This window comes from Tachypleus tridentatus, unplaced genomic scaffold (genome assembly GCF_004210375.1).
Source record: "Tachypleus tridentatus isolate NWPU-2018 unplaced genomic scaffold, ASM421037v1 Hic_cluster_2, whole genome shotgun sequence".
In the NCBI taxonomy this organism is placed as follows: Eukaryota; Metazoa; Arthropoda; class Merostomata; order Xiphosura; family Limulidae; genus Tachypleus; species Tachypleus tridentatus.
In genome coordinates, this window is record NW_027467782.1 from 42,481,719 (window position 1) to 42,492,447 (window position 10,729).

A 10,729-nucleotide genomic window follows, 5' to 3' on the forward strand; every position below is an offset into this window, starting at 1 on the left:
TCACAGAGATGATCTACAGGTGTATTTAAAAGAGATATGTGATCATCTGTGAAACAGGAAAAACCTAATAGAGATGATTTACTGTTGTATTTAAAAGAGATCTTTGATCATCTGTGAGACAGGAAGAACCTGATAGAGATGATTTACAGGTGTATTTAAAAGAGATATGTAATCATCTGTGAAACAGGAAGAACCTGATAGAGATGATTTACAGGTGTATTTAAAAGAGATATGTGATCATCTGTGAAACAGGAAGAACCTCATAGAGATGATTTACAGGTGTATTTAAAAGAGAAATGTGAACATGTGTGAAACAGGAAGAACCTCATAGAGATGATTTACAGGTGTATTTAAAAGAGCTATGTGATCATCTGTGAAACAGGAAGAACCTCATAGAGATGATTTACAGGTGTATTTAAAAGAGCTATGGGAACATGTGTGAAACAGGAAGAACCTGTAGAGATGATTTACAGGTGTATTTAAAAGAGATATATGAACATCTGTGAAACAGGAAGAACCTCATAGAGATGATTTACAGGTGTATTTAAAAGAGCTATGTGAACATGTGTGAAACAGGAAGAACCTCATAGAGATGATTTACAGTTGTATTTAAAAGAGCTATGTGAACATGTGTGAAACAGGAAGAACCTCATAGAGATGATTTACAGGTGTATTTAAAAGAGCTATGTGAACATGTGTGAAACAGGAAGAACCTCATAGAGATGATTTACAGGTGTATTTAAAAGAGCTATGTGATCATCTGTGAAACAGGAAGAACCTCATAGAGATGATTTACAGGTGTATTTAAAAGAGCTATGTGATCATCTGTGAAACAGGAAGAACCTCATAGAGATGATTTACAGGTGTATTTAAAAGAGCTATGTGGTCATCTGTGAAACAGGAAGAACCTCATAGAGATGATTTATTTTTATTCTATTTTGTTCTCTAGTTTCAATGCCTTTCTTATGTGTACTACAACACAGACTTAATTTATTAAAATGTCTTTAATTAATTGTTATGCGCATGTCTGCTTCCATGAAATGTAACTTAACCTACCAGCATCTCGTCCACGAAACAAACATTTCTACAAGAGACAAAACTATACACACAATTTCTTCGGACTCTATAGAAAACTGTTCTAGTGGTTAACATATCAAGACTGTGGATTACAAAGTTCATGTCCCGTTGCCCTTAAAACAAACTCTGTATTTCGAATCAGTGAGTAAATCTGACAGTGAAGCGTAACTATTGTGTCAGATAAGTTCGTACAGGGTTCACTATTTGAAGAATAAGAGGTTTGAACAAAGAAAGACAGAACATTGCAATATTAATTATAAACAAAATGTGATAATGGTATGTCAATCAGCCAATCTGACCTCCTGGTGGCAATTATTAGATAAGTAACAGATCCATAAAACGTTTAAATAAGTGTTAACTAATTATTAAACATCTATTTACAGGTAAAACAATGTAATAGGAACCATTATGATATTACCACTCTAATGAAAAAAATAACTAGTGGAAAATATGTAAATATTAAAACAATTATATATATATTATAACCATACAATATTCAATTCGTAAACCAAAACACACTGCATGAAATTAAAAAAATACGCTGCACATTTTGTTTTCTCCATAAAGTGATTCTAGAGTTCGTGTTACAACGTGAGATTATAAAATGTATCCTATATTTTGGAAATGACTGTTGAAATAGGACCCACATTGCAGCTCCAATTCGCTAGTCTCACATAAGAAAATTAGAAATTAGAAGAGTGAGATGTGGGTGCTCAACATCCCACATCTGTATCACCCTTCACTGCCTGTTGTGGGAAGGTGACTGCTCTCCCATGAGAGAATAAGAAAAATATAAACATTAAAATGAAATAAATAAAAATGAAAGGTACTGACATCTGGTGGTAAGATAAAACTTACCTCTTCAAGTTAGCATTCCAGATTTTCAATTTATTATACACAATAACAATACAAGGAACAAAACACCAAGTGTATACAAAAATGTACAACAATGATATGGAATGAAATAACAAAAACATATAAATATACAGTACATACAGCTATGTAAGTGAACACGAAAATTACAAAAGGAGAAATTAGAAAAAAGATATGTATACACACATGCATATATACACTAAATATTAAATTAAAAAATGAATCGGCGCATAAAACAATATGTACTGATATGTACAAGTAACTAAATCCAAAAAACAAACAACAGAAATGAAAGTAGAAAATTACAAATGACTAAAGAGAATTACAGAAAAAAATGAAATACAAAGCTTAAAGAAAAATTTAAAACCCAAAATTAAGAAGGATTTAATTACAAAAAACAGCCATACAAACAAACATTCCACATAATATACAATATGTACAAAAAAATTATAGGATACAAAAAAGTACACACAAAATAGATAAAAAAATTATGAAAATACAAATAAACAATAATTACATAGAACAGACAATCTAGAAAATCAGTCTGGTTCCGCTACCCTCAAGCGTGCCCACCGGTGAGACGTCCGGGCACCAACAATGATAAAGAGTCCCTCCGATTCAGTAACTAATAGTTCGCATCAAGGCGGAATAACAGTTTGTATCTGGTCTTATTTTACAGAACAACACTGGAGCCCCCTCAAAAAGGAATTGAGTACAGGTAAGCCAGATGACCCTGATATGGGGATGTGAAAGGTAAAGGCCAGGACACTGTGAACGGGGATCAGCAAGTGATCAAAACGGTCTCAGCCGAGATCGATGGGACACGGAAAAGGTGAGCCACCTTCTTCTGTCCGATGTCGAACAAAGGACCAACATGTAAAGGACACTATACCTGAGTATGACATGACTCGGCGACACTGATACTGGACAGGTATAATCGTTCTCTCACCGGTAAAATGTCATGAAACCCTGAATGTAAATATCAACATGGCACAACATTCCATGGAAGAGCGGGGTGGTGTTGCTCTATCCTGTGAATACAGTCTGGAGGAAGCAGACGGCAGAGAGTATTGGAATTCGCCGGAATATCACGTGGCATAACGTGACAACGTCTGATCGCTGCAACAGTGTCAGCATACCAAGTGGGAGAATTAAAACACATTGGTTTATTCAGGCCCGGTGAAACACAAAAATGTCTGAACCAATCAGGAAATGAGCCAGTTGGCTACAGGGATGATCCTCCCAAGAGAGACAGCATATAGTGGTGGACAAGAAAGGCACTCGGTCCAGACACGTGGGATGTCCACTCCTCTCATGAAGGGTGGCTTAACTAAAGACAACCAAGACACTGTCTCAGTCTTACCACTCCACAGACATGTCACTCAACAGCTCGCGCACAGCAGTCGTTCAGAGGAAGTATCTCACCAAGATACCATAACAAGTGGAGAAGCCTCCTCTTCACCGCTTCTGTCAAACAAGTTAGCAGGGCTGTAACAATCTTGAACTGCCAAACTGACACGTTATACCATCTTCCCACAGGCAGCCTCAGGACTGGCAATGAAGGGAATCCCAAAACACTTGACTGGAGAGGAAGCCCATGCCAAATCAAATGGAGTATCTGCAGATGAGGCCCACTTGCCCAACTCCCAAGCCCTAGACTTAGTGTAGTTGAGCTGAGCTGCACTACCCTGAGAGTACTTGTTAACAATCACCCTTGTTGAACCCAGGTATGTTTGGTTTTCTAGAAATCAGTTCATATCATCTGCATAACTTACATACTTGATGGATGCCCCACCTGGGAAACGAAGGCCACACATTGAAACCTAGTGATACAGATGAGAGAGCAGGTACGATCATTAACACATAAAGAGATGGCGATAATGGACGTCCTTGACGAACACCCTGACAGATGTTAAAGGGGCATCAAGTATCCATTCACTAAGAACATGCTCGAAGAAGACGTATAGAAAGTTCGTACATAAGCTGGAGTAAAAACCAAACCTCTCCAGAACGTACCGCAAATATTTGTGGTAACTCAATCAAAGGCCTTACTCTGATTAAGTGACACAAAAATTTTAGGGATGCTCCTGTCTGTGATATAATGTAACATGTCATATAGAAGTACCAAGTTTTGATGGATACTTCTTCCTCACACATTTCAATGTCAAGGACAAGACGGCATGACAACACTGAAATGGGTATACAGGGTTTCAGAAATAATCTTTCCATCCACACTCAAGAGTGATATGGTATGCCATATCTTTGGACTGGGAGAGATCCTTAGAGATTAACATAATTAATCCATCCAGCGTACCCGAAGGCATGGACCCACGGGTCAGACAGCAGTTAAAAAAGTCTAATGAAAAGGGGCCCAGTAATATGCCATACATGGTGATAGAATTCCACTGGTAAGCCATCCAGTCCCAGACACTTACCAGATAGCCACCCAAAATTCATTTAGTGTAATGGGTTTCAAAACGTCGTCAGACCGTGATGGATTGAGGGTTGGCAAGAACTGAATGATGTCTCACCAAATATCCTCATCCACAGTCGAAGCCGAATATAGTCAGCTATAGTACTTGAGGCACGTGTTGAGGATGTCAGTAATGTCTGAGGATACCTGACCGTTGTATCTCAACAGATTGGAGATGTGCTTATATTAAGACTTCTCCTGTGCCTTACAGAGTGGAATCATAGTAACATTTCTGGGATTAAGCAACTTCATCAGACTAGAAATGCTAGTCCATTGATTCAAGAAGTTTGTTTTGAATTACGCGCAAAGCTACACGAGGGCTATCTGTGCTAGCCGTCCCTAATTTAGCAGTGTAAGACTAGAGGGAAGGCAGCTAGTCATCACCACCCACCACCAACTCTTGGGCTACTTTTTTACCAATGAATAGTGGGATTGACTGTAACATTATAATGCCCCCACAGCTGGGAGGGCGAGCGTGTTTGGCATGACGGGGATCAGAACCCGCGACCCTCAGATTACGAGTCGCATGCCTTAACACGCTTGGCCATGCCGGGCCTATCCCATAAGTAATGTCCCATTTTTGGGTTCAGAAAAAGAGAAAGTATTTCAAGCGATTTTAATGTTACTTACTCAATAATGTATGTTCCATTATTATTCATTACTTCCTGCCAACGATTCACAAGCTTCTGAATGTCACTTCTGTAAAATTCATAGGGTCTGTAGGAAAAGAATACAGAGAAAATAGTTTTGACATCTTCATTGGAATAGATGATAATCAGATGTAGCAAGGTCTGGAGAATAAGGAGGATGTGGAAGTTTTTACCAGTCTAGCTCTTCAGTCTTTGCAGATGTAATCCTTGCTGTATGGGGCCATGCATTATCCTGATTTAACACAACACCTTTGACTGATCAAAGGATGGCTCCTTTCTTTCAGTGCAACATTCAAGCACTCTACCTGTTGATAGTAGAAGTTTGATGAAATCATTACATTGAATGAAAGCAACTCACAGTGAATCACACCAACAATATCTCCCAAACGTTTAGCAAGACTTTCCTAGGGTGGATGTTCATTTTGGGCTGTGCTTTAGCCAGTTTACCTGCAATGAGTCATTGTCTACGGCACTTAACATTTTTATAAAATATCCATCTTTCATCTCCAGTCACTATCTTGCTCAATAAAGGTGAGCTATGTTCAAGATAGAGCAGAGAAGTGCAAATGTGCACTCTTGCTCTAAGGTTGGCTTCTCTCAAATCATGGGGGACCAATTTTCCAAGTTCTAACACCTTTCCAAGCTCTTGCAGATGACAGTGAACTGTTAAATGGGTTAAATCACACTTCTGTACTAGTTCAACTGTTACAGCATAATATTCATCAAGTGCAGCCAGTAACAAGTCATCATTAAACTCAACAGGACGACTAGAACATGGCGAATCACTTAAGCTGTAGTCACCTGATCTGAACTTCTGAAACCACCTTTGACATTTTCTTTCATTTAGAGACTCTGCACCATAAATACCTTGAATGTTTTGTGTAGTTTCTACCGCACTATTGCTTTTCTTAAACTCATAAAGCATTATATGCCTAATGGGCTCCTCAGACACATCCATCTTTATAAGGGTGTAATTGATTAATGATCTGAAAAAGTGGAGTTGGGTTAGTTTCTTTTATTTGTCTGAACATTTCTATACACGTCCTGCTATATATTTCAGTCATTAAAGCCTTATATAAAGAAGAAATGATGATACACTTTCTGTATTAAATTTTGGACATTACTTTTGGGATGGTTTGATATATACTGGTCGAAACAAATTAGATGTCATCAACTGATTGATAAATATATACAGAAACACCTAAATTATAAAGGGAAACTATTAAATGAAATAAATGTGTTTGTGGGACGACATCACCAGTTACTTATATGTCTTATGTGCTCCTCAGACACATCCATCTTCGTAATGGTTATTTGATTAATGATCTGAAAAAGTGTATTGGGTTAGTTTCTTCTATTTGTTTGAACATTTTTATGCATGTTCTACTACATATTTTTGTCATTAAAGCTTTTACAAAGATAAAATGATGATGAACTTCCTGTATTAGCTTTTCAGACATCACTTACGGGATGACTTGATATTTGATAAACGTTTATTAATTGGAAAACTACAGATATATGACAAGGAATATTTACAGATTTCGAACATTACAACCAATCAACTTCAGAAAATTAACTTCGGACGTCAGTATTTCTATGAAGGCATGACATATCTTCCTTGATGAAAAATTAGCATATAAATCTTTTAAGGTCAGCTAAGAACAGAACTAGCTAGCTTCCCGTCAAGTGAATTGTACCTGTATATCAACAGAGAATTCATTCGTTCATCATGAACTGCCGCTAAAAGATTCAATTCCAGATCAGATAGAAGAACCAGCACTGTTTGTAAACTTTTTAAAAATATTATTTGTAATAACTTGTTGTAATAACCATTATTATAAATTGTATTGTTGTTTGTATATTCAATTTATCTGTCTTAAGAAAAAAAAACTGTGTGTATCAATCTAGTTGGTAAATATCATAAATTTAATAAATACCAGGATTCAATTAACTTCTAAATTATCAGTGATGTCGAGAAACCCACTTGTTGAGAATTTATATGCAAAAACGGCTCGTTTGGGTTGAGAAAATATTTTACATAGAAGAGCGAACAACGTTTCGACCTTCTTCGGTCATCGTCATGACCGTGATCGTCGATGACCGAAGAAGGTCGAAACGTTGTTCGCTCTTCTATGTAAAATATTTTCTCAACCCAAACGAGCCGTTTTTGCATATAACTTCTAAATTAATAGTTCTGGCTGTTTAAAATCATAATACATAAGATAATAAATCGGAGGCTCATCCGTAATAAACTATATTACTTAACCAGACGTATCAATTTTCATTGTTATTTGATCAAAGTTTTTTTTAAAAACTGCCCATGTTAATCACTATATGGATTTTATTTTTTATACTTGTTTATAAAGTGTTCTGGTTAGCTTTACTTTTCTGAAAGCTTTATAAAATAATAAAAAAAATGAAATGAATTTAGTTATAGAAAAAAAAAATGCAGACAAAACAATGAATGGAATAAAACTACCACAATGAACAAAGTAGTAAAGCATATAAAACAATAGTAAAGCATATAAAACAATGAATGTAATAAAACTACCACAATGAACAAAGTAGCAAAGCAGACAAAACAATGGAATAAAACTACCACAATGAACAAAGTAGTAAAGCAGACAAAACAATGGAATAAAACTACCACAATGAACAAAGTAGTAAAGCATATAAAACAATGAATGTGATAAAACTACCACAATGAACAAAGTAGCAAAGCAGACAAAACAATGGAATAAAACTACCACAATGAACAAAGTAGTAAAGCAGACAAAACAATGGAATAAAACTACCACAATGAACAAAGTAGTAAAGCAGACAAAACAATGGAATAAAACTACCACAATGAACAAAGTAGTAAAGCAGACAAAACAATGAATGGAATAAAACTACCACAATGAACAAAGTAGTAAAGCAGATAAAACAATGAATGGAATAAAACTACCACAATGAACAAAGTAGCAAAGCAGACAAAACAATGGAATGGAATAAAACTACCACAATGAACAAAGTAGTAAAGCAGACAAAACAATGAATGGAATAAAACTACCACAATGAACAAAGTAGTAAAGCAGACAAAACAATGGAATAAAACTACCACAATGAACAAAGTAGTAAAGCAGATAAAACAATGATTGGAATGAAACTACCACAATGAACAAAGTAGTAAAGCAGATAAAACAATGAATGGAATAAAACTACCACAATGAACAAAGTAGCAAAGCAGACAAAACAATGGAATAAAACTACCACAATGAACAAAGTGGTAAAGCAGACAAAACAATGGAATAAAACTACCACAATGAACACAGTAGTAAAGCAGATAAAACAATGAATGGAATAAAACTACCACAATGAACAAAGTAGTAAACCTGATATCAACATAAATTAACAGAAGAAAATAATACATGAAAGCTAAAAAGTTAAACATAATAATAAGAAAATATAACAGCAGAAGAAAACCTGCTGTAAATGCAGAAAACTAAATAAAATTAATAATAGAAGCAAATCGAATAGTGGAATGAAGCAACGTGTGAGCGCAGACAGCCCTCGTGTAGCTTTGCGTGAAATTCAAAACAAAACAACATTTGAAATCTAAAAAATTAAACATAATAAAAGGTAAAATGTTTAGCCACAAAGAGCTATTTATAATAAAAAATAAGCGTATTGATTTTCCAGAATGTTTGAGGTTGATCTAAAAGTTCATAAGATCACCTTTCGTTACGTAAAAACTCAGACTTACATTATTTTGAACTTTAATCCAAACAGTACTTGTAGCAATTCTTAGAAAAAATATTACCTCAGACTTACATTATTCTGAATTTTAATCCAAACAGTACTTGTAGTAATTCTTATAATAAAATATTACTACGTTCTGTGTAAATTCTCATTTTATCTAGCCTCGACTCCCTATAAAACAAAATTACTGAAAGTATTGAACTAGACAAAGGCTCAAAAGTAATGTTGGCGGGAGGCAACGCTAAGCCTGACTTTGGAACCAGACATATAAAAGTTTGAATTAACAGTTGCTAAGATTATATAAAAGCTTAGACTGCTAAATAACTTACTCTGGTGAGTTGTAAATAAGGTTTAGCGATTTTCTATAACAACCAACAGGCGATGCTGTCTCGCGTAACAGTTTCACAGCCTCTTTGAAGGAGATGTCCCGCAGTGACATGTCGTTCACCTAGAAAATCCGTAGGAGACAAAGGAAATGTTGTATTTTTTTCATATTAAATCGTGCTGGAATAAACTTTGAAACTAATAAAATGATTCGACTTATAGCCAACAAAACATCTCCCCTCTTTAGACGGCCATCTTGGAAAGCTGCACCACAGCGAAGAACATCTGTTACAACTATGGCCTCCTATAAGATAAGATGTGAGCTATTAAATAACAATTATTATTGTATTAGACTCACGACAAGTTCTATTGATAAGCTGCTTTCTCACTAAAGATCTTAAACTGTTTATTCTCCAAGCGAATAATTTACTTGTAAAACAAATTCTGATCTATAACGTAGAGTTAATATTTAAAATAAGCCATATAACGTTTAATTAATTCTAGTTATGCCATTCAATTATAAATCTATAGTTTTGTTTTTATTTAATACAGGCCGTGCATAGTTTGGTAATTAGAGCTCCTAACTCGCAATCTGTAGGCCACGACTTCGAAACCGCGTTTCTGAACGTGCTTGCCCTTTCAGTTATGGGGTTTACAGAGCCACAGTCAATCCCACTACTCTTTCACGGAAAGAGTTAACGGTAGGTGGTGTTGTAATTAGGGCGAGTGTTTCATGGTCCGCCACCAGAGAGTGACACGTGTAACGATCTCATTGTCCTACAAACCAGATACGATTATGTTAGGAAGTAGTATCAAATAATGCGTTGCTAGGAGATGCCATGTGATAATATAGTTAAGGGTTATTCAACATAGAGCGTGTTGCTAGGCGACGAACTAGTAACAGAGGGTGCACTCCTAGAAACAGATATTGTAACCAAGGGATCTATTAGTAGATGTTATTACCAAGCTTATATAGGATTGGAAACTATTACTTTCGTAGAACTGCTTATAGATTTCAGTTGTTCTCAACTTATGTTTACAGTTTTAATATATTTACCTGCATTGGTCTTACAAAAGTGGACGGTGCTTTCATATGCAGAAGGTATTATTTGGTAAATTATTAAATTGGACAAAGGCGCATTGTGGGGTGTCTTAAGATGTGATTACATCAAACAATTTAGTCTAGACTTAATTATGTGTTCTATAATTTACAAATTAATTATGTGTCCTATAATTTACAAATAAAACTCTTATTTTATTATTTCAGTGTGACAACTATTATGACACTGTTATCAGTTTTTATCACACGTATTATCTTAATTTGTCCAATATTTGAATGAGACATTCTTTATAACCAATAATTTACCCTGCATCCATCATTATATGTATTAAACATTTCACTAATTCATTTATTCTCTAGTTTTATATTGACTTACATAGCATATTTTTGAATTTTGTGTCACAAGCCTAGTGTGTCACACATGACAAGTTATAAGATGTCTTCAAATAACGTTCACTTTCATTAAACCTAGTATGTCATACACCGACAAGTTATATATAACATGTCCTGAACTAACGTTAGCTGTCATAA

The 10,729-nt window shown here is 35.3% G+C and overlaps 2 protein-coding genes and 1 long non-coding RNA gene across 18 annotated transcripts in view; 2 read left to right on the forward strand and 1 right to left on the reverse strand.

Annotated features, from left to right (window-relative positions):
* LOC143243177 (uncharacterized) overlaps positions 1 to 6,844 on the forward strand; it is a 386,181-nt gene extending 379,337 nt beyond the window's left edge. Inside the window, exon 8 of one of the 4 annotated variants that reach the window (XM_076486981.1) lies at positions 6,707 to 6,844. In XM_076486981.1, the coding sequence (XP_076343096.1) occupies positions 6,707 to 6,732 (26 nt within the window). In that variant the 3' untranslated portion in view covers positions 6,733 to 6,844. Of the gene's footprint in view, positions 1 to 5,137; positions 5,262 to 6,611 lie in introns of those variants that run through there. The other 3 variants (XM_076486980.1, XM_076486982.1, XM_076486983.1) reach the window with 3 other exon arrangements.
* LOC143243176 (histone-lysine N-methyltransferase SETMAR-like) overlaps positions 1 to 10,071 on the reverse strand; it is a 38,059-nt gene extending 27,988 nt beyond the window's left edge. For 3 of the 9 annotated variants that reach the window (XR_013024126.1, XR_013024123.1, XR_013024127.1), the window contains exon 1: positions 9,144 to 10,071. Coding sequence is in view for 4 of the 9 variants with exons in the window: in XM_076486971.1 (XP_076343086.1) it covers positions 5,531 to 6,059; positions 9,144 to 9,253 (639 nt within the window). In the remaining 5 variants the exon portion in view is untranslated. Of the gene's footprint in view, positions 1 to 5,053; positions 5,141 to 5,224; positions 6,060 to 6,548; positions 6,814 to 9,143 lie in introns of those variants that run through there. The other 6 variants (XM_076486972.1, XM_076486975.1, XM_076486971.1 and 3 more) reach the window with 6 other exon arrangements.
* LOC143243181 (uncharacterized) overlaps positions 1 to 10,729 on the forward strand; it is a 188,717-nt gene that overhangs the window by 125,029 nt on the left and 52,959 nt on the right. The gene's annotated exons all lie outside the window — the stretch shown is intronic.